Source organism: Carassius carassius, chromosome 24, assembly GCF_963082965.1.
Source record: "Carassius carassius chromosome 24, fCarCar2.1, whole genome shotgun sequence".
In the NCBI taxonomy this organism is placed as follows: Eukaryota; Metazoa; Chordata; class Actinopteri; order Cypriniformes; family Cyprinidae; genus Carassius; species Carassius carassius.
Window position 1 is genome coordinate 27,369,084 of NC_081778.1, and position 19,291 is coordinate 27,388,374.

At 41.1% G+C, this 19,291-nt stretch overlaps 1 protein-coding gene across 2 annotated transcripts in view; it reads left to right on the forward strand.

The window, feature by feature from the left end:
* Window positions 1–11,236, forward strand: part of LOC132103347 (disintegrin and metalloproteinase domain-containing protein 22-like) — a 61,413-nt gene extending 50,177 nt beyond the window's left edge. Inside the window, exons 25-32 of one of the 2 annotated variants that reach the window (XM_059508389.1) lie at window positions 2,243–2,333; window positions 2,821–2,874; window positions 3,411–3,518; window positions 4,816–4,916; window positions 5,003–5,069; window positions 6,644–6,730; window positions 8,347–8,470; window positions 10,038–11,236. In XM_059508389.1, the coding sequence (XP_059364372.1) occupies window positions 2,243–2,333; window positions 2,821–2,874; window positions 3,411–3,518; window positions 4,816–4,916; window positions 5,003–5,069; window positions 6,644–6,730; window positions 8,347–8,470; window positions 10,038–10,058 (653 nt within the window). In that variant the 3' untranslated portion in view covers window positions 10,059–11,236. The remainder of the gene's footprint in view (window positions 1–2,242; window positions 2,334–2,820; window positions 2,875–3,410; window positions 3,519–4,815; window positions 4,917–5,002; window positions 5,070–6,643; window positions 6,731–8,346; window positions 8,471–10,037) is intronic. The other variant, XM_059508388.1, reaches the window with a different exon arrangement.
* The last annotated feature ends 8,055 nt before the right edge of the window (window positions 11,237–19,291 follow it).

Consider the following 19,291-nt stretch of genomic DNA (forward strand, 5'->3'; position numbering starts at 1 on the left):
ACCTTTCTTAGTCTTCACATGAGAATGATATGCAGAACCAGTTCCACTATTTGGAGATCTTTTACCCACATGCATAACAAAACCAGCTTATGACATGAATCCAGAAGCAGCAGTTATGTGCAAAAGCCCCCCCAAGTGGAGACTCACTGCATTGCTTAAAGCTTAAAGAATCAGATGTGGTGTCTGGGCATATTTCATTGGCCATTTGTGTAAAACGGATACATACTGTATGTCAACTTTACTAGTAATAAGGTATTCTCTTAAGCACCAGCAATATTAATGCACTGAAGGATTTTTTTTATCATTTTTATTTATTTAGTGAAAAACAGTTTAGAATTGATTGATTATTTACAAGATTTTTACATTCAATTAATCCTTACATTAAACATTTTGAATCTACTTGACTGTTAGGTTAAATTTGATGGGTCCTGTTATTGCAACACAAATGTAAGCTATTTCAGATACATAACCATTAAGATATTTAACAAATATATACAGTACTGCCGCTCCCTATTAGCAGAGTATGCAGTTTGCATAGGGCACCAACTCAGTTGCTCAAAAAAGAAAAAAAAAACTTTTGTTCTATATTATTATCAACATATATACATAAATACCAAAAATGTATTTTATGGTGAACGCAGTAGAAAGGCCAAGCGTACATGACGCTCTATTCCCACATCCGCGCCCGCCTCATGTTTGCGGATGACTCCAAATGATCATAACTGATGGACAGCTATGCCCAGGAAAAGACATCTATTGTCCAGCGCCAAGATAGCAAAAAGAAAAAATGTCTAAGATGAAGCCTGTGCATCACTTTTAGGTACATATATAATTCTGTGAAACTTTTTGTAATGTTGACGTTAATAACATCTTAATAATATCACCGCCGCTTCTTCCTTAATATTCTCTCAGAGTTTCCATGTTCCCTTAAGAAAATTAACTGTAATTTCACTACGAATGAAAAAAAAAAACATGGTTCTTGTAGCAATGGTAACCACAAATTAACCATGGTTCTGATTCTTCAAATAATAATTTACAAATTATTCAGATAATATTTTTTAGTTTTTAAACTTTCATAAAATGCATTATATATAAACAATGAGGCAATAATGATTGGTTAATTAATAATCGTATGGTTTCACTGAATAACACTTTTAAAATACATAATGTAATACAAAATAAACAATTTATGTAAATGACATATTATTACAAATACATGCAAAGAGCGGCAAAGGCCTGATAATATCCGTTGTTACACTTACAGGATGATCAAACATTTGATATTGATCAAACATTTAATGTAAATATCCACTTCATATAATTTTGTTTTTCAACAAAAACATGTGGACATCACAACCTTTACAAAAACGAATCCTTGGTTTTATCGAAGTAAAACTGCTTAATTTTCTTTTGTGTGATTTCTGAATGCTTGCGACAACTGTATTAATAAAGTCATAGCCATAGGCGACAGTCTAGCTACAATTATAATTTGTGAAAAATACAATTTAATTACAACTTATTTACTTTTATATTTTATTAAAGTTCTGTTCTGACCCCTTTAACTGTTGCTTTTTTTAACTTCCATAATATTTTGGGGATGGGGCATAACAATACAATTCTGCTTAGTGCACCTATTTGCCCAGCACTGGCCCTGAATATATATTTAATTATATAAATGCTGAATATATCAAGATATTTTTTTAGTCTGTTTTTCTTCTGTTCTGTTTTCATGTTCACGTTCAACAGTTCATTCACCACTCACACACATTTCACACACTTTTAATTTCTCTCTTTTTTTCTGTTTCATGGCTTTTGTTTAAACGCACTCGTTCTTGTGGACAGGCTCATGTCTTTTGCTGGAGTGACAGTGAGTTTAGATTTGAGTTGCTGTTTGTTGTCGTTCACTCGCCCCATCATTCCTCCGTGTTTCTGTCTTATTGAAAGCTAGCAGTGTTTATCTGCTGTGCTGTTTGTTATAAACGTTGTCATATACCCTGTTTTATGGATTTGATTTAAATGGATGCCTTTAACATACAGCCTCCTTGGACAGAAGGAGTCATAAATCTTTATCGAAAACCTTTTTCTGGTTTCTGTCTCTATCTGTTTTTATTCCAGATTTCGTATCTTTCGTATCAGATTCTGTATCTATATCAGATTAGTCTTGCCATGTCCAGATGATTGCAGGTTAGTGTTGACTTTTAGGTGCCATGGCTCCACATTAAAAGTTCTGTTCCTCTGACAGGCATCATCACTACTAACATCATCATCGGGGCCATTGCAGGCTCTATCCTGGTCCTTGCACTGATTCTTGGCATTTCTGCATGGGGATACAAGTGAGTCACTTGAATACAGACCCCACAATAGCTGAAAACTTTTTTAAGCTTTATTTAAAGGGATAGTCCACCCCAAAATTAAAATTCTATCAAACTTTTACTTTGATATCATTCCAAACCTTCTTGGACTGAACCCAGAAGAAGATTAGCAGAATCTCCAAAGGGCTATTTTTAATTTTGTTGAAACTTTTGGAGCATAACAGCTTCTACCTTCACATGGTAAAGAGCACATCAGAAATTTTCTAAGTTCCTTCTGTGTGCTCCATGGAAAAGAAAAAGTCATACATACAGGTTTGGAACAAGTGAGGAAGACAGTAATTTTTGGGTGAACTGTCCCTTAAACTGGCATTTTGCATGCACTCGTGATTGCAACAGGCATTGTTTACCACATACAGAACCATATACAGAATATACAGTTTTACATTTGTTCTAGGATGTTTTGCACTAATTGTGGTTGTTGCTTTATTCTGTTTTCTCCCATGTGAAGGAGCTACAGACAGCGTCAGTATGTGGAGTCAGAAGTACACAGAAGATTCTGTCGGTTCGTTCTCCTTTCTCTTCATTTTCTGAGAGTGTTTTTACAGTATGTGTTGTGTGAGGGAGTTGAAAGCTTCGAATTAAAGCTAAGGTTATTGTTATTGCTTATACTTTTTGATTCAGGATTTCAACAAGCTCCCTAACTTATGTATTACATTTGCCACCCAAATGTTTGGGTTTTTTATTATATTTATTAACATAATTTCACATAAATTCTTAAATGGTGATTTGGTATTCACATTTCTTCTGATTATTATCAATGGCGAAAAAAGTTGTTCTTATTAATGGTGTTGTGGAAATTAATTCATGAAAAGACAGTTCAGAAGAACAGGATTTATTTGAAATATAAATCTTTTTACTCTCTTTTGATCAATTTGATGTGTGCTTGCTGAATACACGTATTCATTTCACCCCAAATTTTGAATGGTAGTGTACTTCATACAATTTACAATACAAAGTGATCAGATTAGATTTAAGATTTTTGCTGGTAGATAATATTCCCAGCTCAGTTTTCAAATCAAACTTTCTTCATTTTGTCAGTCAAATGCCTGCTGGTGATTACGTGAAGAAGCCTGGAGATGCTGATTCTCTGTACAGTGACATGCCGCAGGGCGTGAGCTCAAACTCTGGCAGCAGCTCCAAGAAGAGGTCTGCCTATCTGTCTCACCTACAGATCAAAACCCACTCTTTCACCGCCTCTATCCCTTCCATCAGCCAAAACATCTCTCTGTTCGGGTTCAGGTGTGCTTCATCTCCATCTTCATCTTCATCACTTTGCCTCCTCTGCAAACAAATAGTGTAAACCTTTACTTTGAGAGCTGAACAGACTTTATGGAGTTCCCAGTTATGTTTAATTTAAGTATCAACTTTGTCTCAGATGTTTCTGTGAAAATTGTAAACTTGTTGTAACATATAGTAAAGGTATATAGCTATGAACTTGATGCTCATACATCATTTGAGGAGAAATGGTAAAGTTCATACTGAGATCTCTGACTTCTTTTTTCTTCTTTGCATCTTTGCAAATCTGAACACATTTTGACACACTGTGATCTCTTGTCAAACTCTAGAGGAGACGTATGTGAGATAATTTACCACAGGACAAACATCTCAGAAGTCAGTCACCATTTGAGCTGGATTTAGTCACATTGCAGTCTAGTAGATGCAACTGAGATATTAAAAAGATCTCACTTGTGAAGGGACAGGTCATACTTTTGACTATATATTATTAAAAGTGTGAAATAATTCCAGTTTTTTTTGGCACAGACTTCTTCAAAATAAACTGTGCCATTCCTTCTACTGGACCTCATTTTTAGTCAAGACTTGAATATGTTTATTCCTTCTTTAATGACTTCACTGCTGCAGGTTTGTGCTATGTCTGTGCTCAAAACTGTCTGTTTGTCTTTCTCTTGGTTATTGTTAAAGTCCTATCAGGCTCTTGTATCTTTAATACTGGGACATAAGTAAGTCAGTGTCTTCATGGTGTCCGTCTCCACGATCTCATGCTCATCTTGCTCATTTCAGTGTGTTTGTCCTGCTCATCACAGTGATGCCATTCCTGCTTTACAGTATGTTTTGATTTCTACTTAAAAATTAATGTACTGTAATGATTTCTAGCTAGACATTTTGATTAAAGGAAGGAGAAATTAAGAACTCCCTGAAATATTGCCCAATACATTGACAGTTTTCCATGATAGTATGCAGCACACAGAGACATGAGAAAAACACACTTAATTGTGTGCTGCTAAAAGATCTTAAATAACAGTGAGTTTAATATTTTATCTAATATATTAAGCTTTACATGATGGGAACATTAAAACATTACTGCTTAGTAGGAATGGTCCATGTGACGTCTCTGTCATTTGTCTTCCTCATACAGAACCCTTTTAATTTCTGTAACTGCATTTATTGAACTTCAATAAGACTTTCTCTGTTCTTTGGTCTGAAGATCTAATGGTATGTCTCACTCCTGGAGTGAAAGAATCCCAGATGCCAAGCACATCTCTGACGTCTGTGAAAATGGACGACCCAGGAGCAACTCATGGCAAGGTAACGCACCTATAAATACATCTGCTCTAAATGACAGAGCTTGCATCAGCATTAATATCATGTGTTCTTCTCCTCTGTCTATGTAGGAAACATCACAGGTACCCGTAAGAAGCTCAAGGGAAAGAAGTTCCGTCCACGCTCCAACTCTACAGAGTAAGAGATGCAGTGTTGCCACAGTGACGTGTGACATTAATGTTGGATGTTGGACTTTGCCATGTTTCAGTACTACAGTCTGTAGAAGTCCAAACAAATGAACTGAAACATTGTTTTGAGTGTCTGGAGTAAATGTTGGTTTGTTTTGGGTGTGCATTGATGTGTGCATCGGTTTAACCTCTGGAACAAACAGCACGTTGAAACTGACCTGCACGTCTGTCATCATCTGTATGAACACAAGATACACTCTGATTCTGAGCTCTGCTTGATGCTCGTTTCTGCACCTCAACTCTCTTTTTTCAAATGCATGTGACAAACTGACCACAACTAAAACAAAACCCAACATGCAGCTGACCTACACAAATACTACAACTTTATTTTCATATATTTGTTGAAATATCAAGCAAGACATAGTATAGTATATACTCAGCAGCATCACACTTCTGAGATGTGTTTTAACGTTGAATAGCTTGATGGTTTTGGAAAAGTTCTGCTAAATTTAAAGGAATAGTTCACAGAAAAATAAATCATCATTCAATTATCATGTCATTCCAAACCTGTATGACTTTCTGTCTTTAGAATGTGAACAGAATGTTGATGCGCTGTTATACTAAACCATTTAGTGATCAGAGCCCGTTAAGCTATTAAAAATGATCAAAAAAGTACAGTAGTCCATATGACTCATGCACTATATTCTATGTCTTCTGAGGCCATATTGTATGATGTGAGGAAGAGATCATAATTTAAGTGTAATTACTGACTACCTTAACCTCTGCCATGTGATGCAGTATTTTTTATGATTCTTTTATGAGTAGAAAGTTCAAAAGAACAGCATTTATCTGAAATATATGGACATTTATAATGTTACCAAAGATTTCTTCCACTTTTTTCATTGCATCCTTGCTGAATTAAAGTGTTCAGTTCTTTAAAAAAAAAAAAAACTTACTGACCCCGAACTTTTGAACAATAGTAAATTGTAAACTTTTGAATATGCACATGTGAATGATATATTAGTGCTACAGGAAGGGGAAGATTTTCATCGAATATGGCATAAAGTACTTAATAAAAGTTCTTGTATGGCTTTGAATACAGTGCACAAGTCATACAGGACAGGATTTGATTATTCTGTTTTTGTCATTTAAATATACACTAACCCCTATTTCACTTTCATTGTATTGAAAAGCACATTCTAGTTTGTGTTCCATTGAAGAAAGTAAGTAAAATAGGTTTGGAGTGACAAGTAAAAAAATTTTTTTTTTTGACATTTTCGGGTGAACTGAGGTCAATTGGATGCTGATGTTACAGCAGTTTTTTGTAGTCATTAATTTGTTCTGTCCTGCACCAACCATAAAGTGAAAAAGCTTCATGATATCTGTGTAGGTGCTGTAGTCTGAGCTGCTGTCTGATCGCTCACCTGCATCTTGGATCGTAAAGAATTTCAGTGCTGCTGCTGTCTTTTACCAATGTCCTTCTTTATCCTGTTTCTCCTATCTCTCCTGTCCTTTTCTTCTCCCCATACCCTTCCCTTTCCCTATCTCTCTGTTCACTATCACTCCTTCCCCATCCTCCTGCAGGTATTTAACCTCTTGCGTCAAATCAGAGTATTATGTAACTAAATGGGTAGAAGATGTGAATAAAAACACTGAAGGACCTTATATTAGGTACAATAACATCAGACTGCATTATATATCTGTCTCCTATTCATCAGTTTCTCTCCTCAGTTGTTCGTTCCCCTGACCAAATATTATTTTTCAGAGATGAGAGCTGAGTGCTAGGGTTTGAAGATCACTTGCTGGCAGAAATGACCCCGAATCCTCTCAAAATCAAATATTAATTTCAATGTATTTGTTTCTTCTAGTCCTTTATTATTCCATTGCAACAAGTCATCAACAGATACACTAGAAATTAAACTGCAATGTCACATATCAGAGAAAGTTTTTTTAAAAGTAGTGAATTGTAAATGCATGAACATTTCTACAGTTACAAGAATCAACAGTATATCCAGATATCCAGTGTTTTGTAATCGTAAGTAATAAATGTTTTGTCCTTAGAAATCTTCCATTCATACTTCACAATACAGTCGTTTAACTGATGACTTGTCTTTAAAGGAAGACAGAATGCATTTGATAATCAGTACATCATTTGAAACATCAAAAATCATGGGATGCAAGTATCCAAAAATGCCTTTCATATGAACATCTCACAAAATCAAGAACATGTTCTGATGAAATTTGAGTCCAATATCAACAGAAATAATATTTCACATTTGTTACATTGTGACATTATTTTAATGACAAAAAAAGGACATTTTAAAAAAATCTCAAAATTCTCATTATAAATAAAACAATAAATAATTTAACGATCAAAATTCTTTTCAGTGTAAAGCAAATATACATCGTTGTTCATTTTTTACTACCTTTAATCTATTTGAATTTAAATAAAAATATTACAGTAGTTCTTTCACTGTAGTACAGTTAAAATTACTATAAATTAGAATCACCAGCCAGTTATAATTATACATTTTTCAAGTAAAGTATCTTAAGACTTGTCACTGTGCCAATGATCATGTTCCTAAAAAATTTGTTTATGGGTATATATTTTTTTTTTCATTATCATATATATCATTATTATCTAATTAACTTTCTGAACATATTTTCTTTTAATATTGGACTGAAATATAACTAGGATGTGTTTTTGTGAGATTCACTCAGGTTCTCTGTGTAGGTTGTGTTATTTTTGCATCTGTGTGTTAACATCAAAAGACCAACCCAGTCTCATTAATTGTAGTCAAAGCTCTGTGTATGTTTAATTGTAGTTTTTTGGTTTATTCCTCCTCCACTGCTCTATACCTCTCACACTCAGCGTCCCTCTCTGCATGCAGGCTGCTGCTTAACGTGTGTCGCTTCTGCACTCTGTGATGTCATCATCATTTGGCTGACATAGTCTCTGTGATAATGATCACATGTGTCTGTCCTGATCAGCTCATCATGTCCACCATGTTTGTAAGCCCACATGACGCGGGGTATGTTTGTTTGTTAAACATCCCAACAGCACTACATTGTGCTCGCAGTATCTGCCCAGCTTCACTCTCCAGTAAGAGACAGTGGGTATTTTTGTGGCAAGGACTGATGAAGTTAGTGATTTTGGATGATGGTTTGCCGTGGAAACACTCCCTCTGACCTCTTCAAGGGGTCAAAGGTGACAGCTCCATGTTTGTTAACGCTAGTATCCGGTTCACACACAACAGTACTAATGTCTCATATCTCCATACCCTCAGGACATTGTCACCCGCCAAATCGCCCACTTCTTCAACGGGCTCCATCGCCTCCAGCCGGAGATACCCCTACCCCATGCCTCCCCTTCCAGATGAGGAAAGAAAGGCCAACAGACAGAGTGCCAGGGTAAGACTTACCATGTGTCAGCATCACTATAATACCATAAATACATAATTAAAATATTTAGACAGTTTCCTCAGAACAGTGATTTAGCTTTTGTTTCTCAAGGGGGTTATTACACTACATTTTCTGCACTAATGTGTAACTTTAGAGCTTTTTCTCAAGATGATCAGTTCACTAATGAGGAGAGCATTCGAAATACTGCTTCAAGAAACTTTGAAACATTTACATGTTTTGAATCAATTTCAGATTTCAGAACTTGTATCAAACTTTCAAAATTCCAATGGTTTGCCACTAGATGGCGTCAGGGTTATCGTACAGTAGTTAAGTAAAAGCTTTGTTTTCCCATTGCTATCATGCACAGATCATATGAAGCACTTAGTCAAAAGTAAACTAGATACCCACAAGCCTGTGGCCACATTCACAATAAAAAAAAAAAATACCGTATTTTCCGGACTATAAGTCGCACTTTTTTTCATAGTTTGGTTGGTCCTGCGACTTATAGTCAGGTGTGACTTATTTATCAAAATTAATTTGACATGAACCGAGAGAAATGAACCAAGAGAAAACATTACCGTCTCCAGCCACGAGGGGGCGCTCTATGCTGCTCAGTGCTCCTGTAGTCTACACTGAGCAGCATAGAGCGCCCTCTCGCGGCTGGAGACGGTAATGTTTTCTCTTGGTTCTTGGTTCTAAATAAATGCGACTTATAGTCCAGTGTAACTTATATATGTTTTTTCCTCGTCATGACGTATTTTTGGACTGATGCGACTTATACTCAGGTGTGACTTATAGTCCGAAAAATACAGTAAGTTAAAAGGGTGTTCACACTTGTAGTTCAGTTTTCTTGGTTTGTTTGGTCTGGATCAAAATTGTCAAATTACATATATTCAAAATATATACACCCCAAACAAAAGCTTAGTCGACTTAAAGGATCGATCTGCTCAGCGTCGAACACACCTAATGCCATCTTCTGGACTAAGCACACTCATTGTTGCGTGTACTTATGATTTAATTTTGACCACCTACAAACTCACAGAGAGCTCAAAAATGGCATTTTACCTCCTTGTTGCTCCACATTTGCCCTCTCATTTTGTTTCGGATACAGAGCTCATTCTGCGTCAAATCATGTTGCATAGCATCTTGTCATTACTTTCTGTTTTTGGTTCCTTCAGAAAGAAGTATTTGGTCCATGTTGGGTTTATATTTCATTCAAACCGCACGAGGGTTTGTTTAGAACCGGACCAAGACCCATCCTTTTAGTAGTCTCGGTCCACACCAGGGTACGGATGGCAGCATTCACACTCTTTTAACACTTGTCATATTTGGTTTGATTAAAACAAACCCTGGTGTGATTGCTCTGTTAGTGCGGTTCAATTGAGTAAGTGTGAACGGCGCCGTCCGAACCCTGGTGCAATGAAATATGAACGCAACACGGACAACATCTAATTTTGCTGAAGACTTTGCGCCAATTGCACATTACTGTAATAATCATTATGAGCATGCATTCTTTTTTCAACATGACTGGCTTGAATAGCATGTGTTCATTTTGTCTGTGCATGATCTGTTTCAGCTGTGGGAAACGTCAATATAAAAGAACTCTTCGAAAATGGTCTGCAAAACTCCGTAAGGATTTTCCTCCACTTTTGTATGAATGAGAAAATGAAATAAGAAATTCAAATGGAGAAACAAGGGACGAGTGAATGGAAGAATTGGGCGTGGTCTTCTCTGATGTCTGTTCAGCATTTTTGGTATGGAGCCATCCCACCCTGTACATTGAGGAGCATGGTATCAGATTCCCATTCCTGCTGTCATTCATATACAGGACTCAGGAATACAATTTCATCACAGGACAGTCCCGGAATGGCAGCCGTGCTAAGTAGAAACAGATACAACAGCAGCCACTTGTGCCGTGGATAAACCCCGCCCCCTCTTGTGACCCAACACATGCCCTGTCCCGCCTCCAAACACATGCTGTCTTGTGATTGGTGCCCTTGTTGCCCGGGTCCAAGAAGCTCATGCAGAAGCAGGAAGTTAACTATTGTTTTGAATGCACGCTGTCACTGTAGAATCTACTGCTGCATGCATGATAAAACATGTTTATTGATTCCTTGTAGTGTTAACGATGTACAAATGTTTTAAGATCTTTCACTCAAGGGTGCCGCATGTATTGAAGGACAGCTTCGTAGGATGGTAAGATTCAATCCCATCTGAAACCCCCACGTCCACTTCACCAGAATATCATCCGGGTCCGTTCATGCAGTCATCTCTTCTCAGAGAAATTTGTATATATGTCATATAATTCAGAGTGAAATGTGAGTTTTAATGTTTGGTTGTGCAGAGCGTGGTGGAACTTCTCTTCTGCTTTAGAGTGTCTTTCCCGTGATCGTCTTTCTAAATTTAGAGAATTCATCACAAGCCTAGCACACGCTACAAGGCAGAAGCGCCATTTCATGATTTCTGCATCAGTCCCAGATCATTGCAGTACATCCAAAATCTTCTACTTCAAATTGAGTAGTTAAAGATGTTAAGATCAATTTGAAAGTTGTGACAACTGGAAATAGCTATTGACTACCAAAGAGAAGTCTGTCGTTTTTAATGGAAGCTTGTTTCTGTCACAGAATAAAACGATTAAAAAAGTTAATTACAACTCTGCAATTCTGGCTTTTATTTATTTTACTCAGAACAGAATTGCAAGATAGGCTGTAAAAGCTTTTTCTTGCAAATCTGAGTCTAGAACTTGTGATTGTAACTTTTCCATCAGAAATGTGAGATAAAAAGTCTCAATTACTTTTTTTTTTTTTTTATTCTGTGGTGGAAACGAACCTCCAAACATCTTGATTTAACATTACAAGGTCAAGATAGAGACAGAAGTAATATGAATGGATGAATTGTTAACAATAGCATACATCATAGGTCTTCAATCGTGCTTCTGGGAACCCACTGTCCTGCAGAGTTTAGCTCCAACCCTAATCAAACACACCTGAACCAATTAATCAACGTCTCCAGGATCACTTGAAAAGTCACAGGCCAGGTGTGCTGATACAGGTTGGAAAGAAATGGCAGGACAGTGGGTCTCCATGCAGGAGCAGGGTTGAAGACCTCTGCCACACATTCAAACAATAGATAGGATGGAATTTAACGATGACTTTGAAAATCTGCTGTAGTGTCTACATAAGTTTACAACTAATGGTGTCAGTTTCAAAGTCCTACTGTGCCAACACAAAATGAAATGAGCTTCTTCATTGTAACGTGCACGTAGTCTCTGTTTGTGATTCAATCGAGTTTTTCCCTCATGCTCACAGCAGAATGTAATTCTTTCATTTACTTATAGTCTTCATCTCACATTATTTATAATTATCTCGTAAGCATAAGGAATGTGATTTTAGCTGATGTTTTTGTTATACATGCTGCATTCATGAAACAACTAGAACAGATTTGCGTATTGTCTATCCAACGTATTTTATCGTAAGTGCAGGCGCGGCCATTTTTCGCCAGTGTGCGAGGTTTCCGGTCTGTTATGATGTTACTGGTCCTTTAAAAAAGAATTTCAAGTTTTACAGTTAACTGCATTTTGTTATTGTTCTAGTTACTTAACCATTGCATCTGATGAATTAGGAGTCTCGCACATTCACAAAAAAATAGAAATAGCTTACTTCCGATTCAATATTTAAAAAGTAATATTTCCCATAGGGCTTGGGCGTCGTGACATCATTACTTGGCGTGGCTGCCACGTTGACAGCCTCCTTTACTGCTACTCGGACTACTGCGCAGTGTTTAGACATACTCCCTCTCATCCGTGTGTTTTAATTTGATTAATTAAAAATCTATTTCAACCATGGTAAACCGTTGCTGTATTGTGGGGTGTAATAGCGCAGCACATAATCGCCATGGGGAAAATAAAATGAGAATGGATTAACTTTACACCGCTTTCCTGCTTGGAGGCGCGACCACGGAGACCATAACATCTGAATATTAATTTATATAGCTTAAGTCAACATTGAAAATAAGGGAAATTTCTCGGGTTACTCATCCAAAATACGGGAAATTTCAACATTCATCTTTTTGTTGCTATCCCTCTGCTGACAGCAAAAATTCGTACTACAAAACTGCTGCATTAACTAACGTTAAGCGATTTGTGAAGCTAGGTCTAACGTGACTTTAGTTACAGATTGGCGTGAAATCGTGCTCTCACAACAACCACGCTATCTTAAAAAGCCCAACATCACGCTAAGGTTGCTTTCAAGTAAGCAAAACGATGCTTTGGAAACATCTGTTTCGCTTGACAGGTCAGATTGAAGGGTTAACGGGTATTTTACAGGAAAATACTAAAACGGGAAGACAGTGGGAAAAGAGATCAAATACGTGAGAACCCAGGAAAAAACGGGAGGGGTGACAGCTAATAACTACACTTTTGAAACACATTGTTAAAAGTCCATGTGTGAATGGTTGTTAGCACTAACGGTTACTAAACTAGCAGCTAGGTAGAGCGCAGTTTACCGGATTACTGTATACTGTTTGCCGCTGTTCCGGTTCTATGATTTGCAGCTCCTGAACCCATCCATTTGTGAACTGTACATGAGACTTCAATGACTTGTAGCTTCGGAGCTATTCTGAAGTGTAGGCGCTCCATTTTATCTACAGAAGATATCTGTAATGCAAAAGTGTGGCAGCAAGTCTCCGTCGGTACTCCACTGGATCCAAACCGTTAATATCGACGATTTTGTCCACATACCGGTCCCTGGCATCCCTATAAATCCCACAACCTTTTCGCGATTTTAACATCTTTTTTCTTTTTCCCAACTCTGCTCTTCTCGTTCAACTTGCTGTATGTTTACATTCGCGAGGCTAGCAACATGGCTGCCACGTTCCAGAATGCAACTCAGCGCCCAAGCCCTAATAGGGTGGATAAAATGAACCCGAATTGCAACAGAAGAAAATAAATGGCTGCTATAAACTAATGAACTAATTTGCTCAACTGAAACCCCGGAGTAAATTAGGAGGGTTTTTTTTTAACACATTCTCCCTGAATAACATGCATGTAGACTTGCTGTTATGAACCCATAATCACAGTTTTCTAAATTGTTTTACGTTTGTTTACGGCATGACGCCTCACGCTACAGTCTCCTTCTGGTCACGTGACCATCCAGTAGGATAGATTGCCTACTTCTGGTCAGTATTGTATTAGTAATGGCAGTTCCCTTTCATAGGTCACTTCGATGCTGCGGTGACGTCACCACGTATGGGAACACCTTCGGTGTGACGAATGTCTGAAGCCCTATACCATCCCGCCAATCTTATTGGCCAAATAGCGCGTGGCACCGCCCAGCATGCGTAAGCATATATATACCTGGTGCCGCGCGCCATTTACCTCAGATTTCATTCCTTCAGTACGAAGCGAATCTTCTGTGCCCTATTATCTCGCGTTCTCAGCGATCATCTACGAGCAGTATACTCCTCTCCGCGGACGCGATGAGTCAACGAAAGGTAGGAGCCGTATGATGGGTTATCACGAGGAGGCACTTATGAGAGGTTCGTTGCAGCCTCTCTACAGGTTCTCTCCTTGATAGCCTATGGCTACAGTAAAATATGCATACACTTCCCCTGTGCACTAACGCCATTAGGAAGTATCCGCGCTCTGGAGTGTATTTCTTAAGTCGCCTCGCGTCTAACCCCCACCGTTTCGCTTCTGCGGTCGCCGAGGCCCCGCACGAGGTGTTGGTTAGGGGCGATATGTGCGGCTTGAATATGAATACAGTGATGCACTGGAGTTCCATGTGCTCGCTCTCCCCCACTCGAGCGCGTTAATCAACAGTTTTGCTCTTCAAATGGTGGATTACGGCTCACACAGCCGCCGCGTTTTCGCTAGCGGCTTGGCCCGATGTTATCTTGTTGGATTGAATCCTGCCGTGGATACGCTTCAGGATTATATACAACGAAACGCAGCGAGTTTGACGCACACGCTTTTCTTCATGTTAATATGCCAGGGACTATGCCCTTCACTGAGAGCACTGATAGACTGCTAATGCACATCTACCCTCTCACTGCAGTCCCCATACTCTAACTTTGACTGTCTCGCAGCAAGGGCACCTCGAGCGTCATTGAACTGAGCTATCATTCGCGCGCCCCCTCAGACACTCTGCACAATCCAGTCTTCAGAGTTTGAGGGACGGCGCGGAGGCTGGCAAAGATGGCCAGCGTATGACGGTTCACACAGCCGCCGCGTTCTCGCTAGCGGCGTGGCCCGATGTTTATCTTGTTGGATTAAATCCTGCCGTGGATACGCTTCAGGATTATACACAACGAAACGCAGCGAATGTGACGCATGCGTTTTTCCTTCATGTTTGCTTAGGACTGTGCCCGCCTCCAGAGAGCGCTGTTGGACTGCTAATGCACATCTAAGCCTCTCACTGCAGTTCCACACTCTAACATTTGACTGTCTCGCAGCAAGGGCTCCTCGAGCGTCATTTAACTGAGCTATCATTCGCGCGCCCCCTCAGACACTCTGCACAATCCAGTCTTCAGAGTTTGAGGGACAGCGCGGAGGCTGGCAAAGATGGCCAGCGTATGACGGTTCACACAGCCGCCACGTTCTCGCTAGCGGCGTGGCCCGATGTTTATCTTGTTGGATTAAATCCTGCCGTGGATACGCTTCAGGATTATACACAACGAAACGCAGCGAATGTGACGCATGCGTTTTTCCTTCATGTTTGCTTAGGACTGTGCCCGCCTCCAGAGAGCGCTGTTGGACTGCTAATGCACATCTAAGCCTCTCACTGCAGTTTCCACACTCTAACATTTGACTGTCTCGCAGCAAAGGCTCCTCGAGCGTCATTTAACTGAGCTTTCATTCGCGCGCCCCCTCAGACACTCTGCACAATCCAGTCTTCAGAGTTTGAGGGACGGCGCGGAGGCTGGCAAAGATGGCCAGTGTATGACGGTTCACACAGCCGCCGCGTTCTCGCTAGCGGCGTGGCCCGATGTTCATCTTGTTGGATTAAATCCTGCCGTGGATACGCTTCAGGATTATACACAACGAAACGCAGCGAGTTTGATGCATGCGTTTCCTTCATGTTCTCTAACATTGACTGTCTCGCAGCAAAGGCACCTCGAGCGTCATTGAACGGAGCTATCATTCACGCGCCCCCTCAGACACTCTGCACAATCCAGCCTTCAGAGTTTGAGGGACGGCGCGGAGGCTGGCAAAGATGGCCAGTGTATGACGGCTCGCACAGCTGCCGCGTTCTCGCTAGCAGCGTGGCCCAATGTTTATCTTGTTGGATTAAATCTTGCCGTGGATACGCTTCAGGATTATACACAACGAAACGCAGCGAGTTTGATGCATGAATGCGTTTTTCCTTCATGTTCTCTAACATTGACTGTCTCGCAGCAAAGGCACCTCGAGCGTCATTTAACTGAGCTCTCATTCGCGCGCCCCCTCAGACACTCTGCACAATCCAGCCTTCAGAGTTTGAGGGACGACGCGGAGGCTGGCAAAGATGGCCAGTGTATGACGGCTCACACAGCTGCCGCGTTTTCGCTAGCAGCGTGGCCCAATGTTTATCTTGTTGGATTAAATCCTGCCGTGGATACGCTTCAGGATTATACACAACGAAACGCAGCGAGTTTGACGCATGCGTTTTCCTTAATGCTTGCCAGGGACTGTGCCCTCCACCAGAGAGTGCTGTTGGATTGCTATGCACATCTAACCCTCTCACTGCAGTCCCCACATTCTACATTGTTTGCCTTGCAGCAAACGGTGCTTCGAGCAGCATTGGATTGAGCTGTAATGCCAAACGTTCCCTCAGACACTCTGCGCAATCCAGCTTTCAGAATTCGAGGGGCGATTCAAGGGTCCTGCACAGACGACCCATTTATGACGGCTCGCACAGCCGCCGTTTTTCGCTAGCGGCAAAGCCCGATGTTCAATCTGTTGGCCTAATTCCTGCCGTGGACACGTTTCAGGATTATACACAACGAGACGCAACGGCTCTTATACATACACTTCCCCTGTGCACGAACGCCACGAGCTTTTCGTGCCCGGATATTTTAACATGTATGACAGCGTTGCAGGAAGCGGAAATTTTGAGACCGCTAGTATGGTCTCGGCCGTGTGTGAACGCTTGCCCGACATTTCTCTATGGGTGTTACGCACGATTTGTCATGGATACACCATTCAGTTTCAATAAGGCCCGCCTCCTTTCCGCAGAATTCTTTCCACGGTGGCGAAGCCGATGAAAATAGCGGTGCTGCGACAGGAGATGTCAACTCTGCTGAGCAAAGGGGCTATAGAGGAAGTACACCCCTCTCAGATGGAGGCGGGGTTTTTTACAGCCGTCATTTTGTGGTAAAAAAAAAAAAAAAACCACTGACGGATTACGACCCATTCTGGGTTTACACCATCTGAATCTTGCACTCAGGAAGTTCCTCAGATTCGCTTTAGAGAGCAAAGCGTATCAGTATTTCTCAAAATGCATGGATGGATCTCTGGCCCCAGGGCGTTCGTGTTTGAACTATTTTAGGCGATTAGCTGGTGTTTAGCGCAATCGCAGACCCAAGCACACTCTCATGGGGATCTTGTGCTGAATCATTTAACAGCCTGGGCTTACGTATGGAATGTTTCACCCCGTTGTCTCCGCATCGGACGATTCCGGTGACACGGCGATGTGTGATGTCGCTTAAAAATATGTATGTCAACCGAATTCTCCTGACTGAATTCTCCTGACCGGAGTCCGGCTGGGGATTTGCGCTTCCCGAGAGACTGTCACGACGGATGCGTCTTTGACCGACTGGGGAGCTGTTTGTCAAGGGAGTTGGCACATAAACAGGTTGAAATTACTGGCTGTTTTTTCTGGCTCTCCAGTATTTCTCGAATCTGCTGATCGGCCGTCATGTGCTGCTCAGATCAGACAACACAGTGGTTGTGTCTTACCTGAATCATCAGAGAGGATTATTCTCTCGCCCCCTGTGCAGGCTGGTGAAACATGTTCTTTGTTTTCAGAACTAAATTCTATCGATCCGAGCTGTTCATGTCCCCGGACGTTGGACTTTGGAGCGAATTTGCTATCCAGGCAGACTCTGGAGCAAGCGGAGTGGGGATTGCACCCCCAATCGGTGAGTCTCCTATGGCAGATTTTCGGGGAAGCGAAGTGGAATTGTTTGCGTCTAACACGACTGCGCATTACCCGCTTTGGTTCTCCCTATGCCCTCCAGCACCCCTGGGCTTTGATGCATTAGCCCACAACTGGCCCAGGACCAGTTTGTATGCGTTTTCTCCCAATCTGTCTGATTTCGGCGATATTACGCAGAATACGGGTGGACAGGGTGGAACAGCTGCTGCTGGTGGCTCCGCGGTGGCACACACACAGCCGTGGTTTGTGGATCTGATCAATCTGTTAGCGGGCTCTCCATGGGAGATTCCCCTCAGACAGGATTTATTATCACAAGCACAGGGACTGATTTGGCACCCGAGGCCAGATCTATGGAATCTGCGGGAGTGGCCTCTGAGCAGAGTGAGTTCATATGTCCCGGTCTTTCTGCTGAAACTACCGAGACTATACTGAATTCTAGAGCAGCTTCTACGAGACGCTTATATGCTTTCAAGTGGAGACTGTTTACGGCCTGGTGTGAAACTCATAATATGGATCCAGTTTACTGCCCAGTGGCGTCAGTACTGGAGTTCCTTCAGGAACGTTTTTCGGATGGAGTGACACCAGCTACCCTAAGGTTTACGTGGCAGCCATTCAGCTTACCACGAATATATAAATGGTGCCTCAGTGGGCCGTCATCCACTGTTTCTCGTTCATACAGGGTGCGCGACGGCTGAGGCCTTTCCGCCCCGTGCGGGTCCCTTCATGGGTTTTTCCATTGTGTTGCATGGTTTATCAGGGCATCTGTTTGAGCCCTTGGAATTGTTCCGGATAAATCCTGACTTTTATAGCACAGACTCTGTGGAAGTGTTGTTGCGACCAAGGCCTAATTATGTCCCTAGGTCGTATCTATCCCTTTCGCTTTCAGCAGGTGGTCCTGGAGGCTTTTTCTCCTGCTGCGGCGGAGTCTGGGGATCTAAGTCTTTGCCCTGTGAGAGCGTTAAAGACTTATGTGGATCGTACTGCCCCATGGCGTGAGTCTGACCAGCTGTTTGTCTGTTTTGGACATAAGAATAAGGCCATGCAGTCACGAAACAGCGCATGTCCCATTGGCTGGTGCAGGCTATTTCCTTGGCCTATGAGGCGCGCGGGCTCGCTTCGCCCTTAGGAGTAAAAGGTCATTCCTTTTACGAGATGCTGCGGTTCTGGCCGTGCCGTACCTTGATAGCTTTCTTCTTCGTCATGAAATCTGAGGTAAATGGCGCGCGGCACCAGGTATATATATATGCTTACGCATGCTGGGCGGTGCCACGCGCTATTTGGCCAATAAGATTGGCGGGATGGTATAGGGCTTCAGACATTCGTCACACCGAAGGTGTTCCCATACGTGGTGACGTCACCGCAGCATCTCGTTCCCTATTCAGGGAACCAAGGTTACATACGTAACCGAGATGTTTTCATCTGTACATATAGACTAGTATGCTGTGTATCACCATTGATTTTTGCACTCTGCCTGTAATCCGCGAATAACGTCCCGTAACATCGCCATGATGCATATGAAGTATTTTTAAAGTGACTTTAAAGTGAAGTAATGTCTTTCCCTCCTCCCAATTATTACTACTTGTACATATTTAACCCCAACAACAATTAAGTGCTTTAGAATGATTAATACCGCAATAGGTTTTGTGCAAACATTTTATTTCTTTAACAGGTCGCCTTTGTACATCAAGTGAAACAT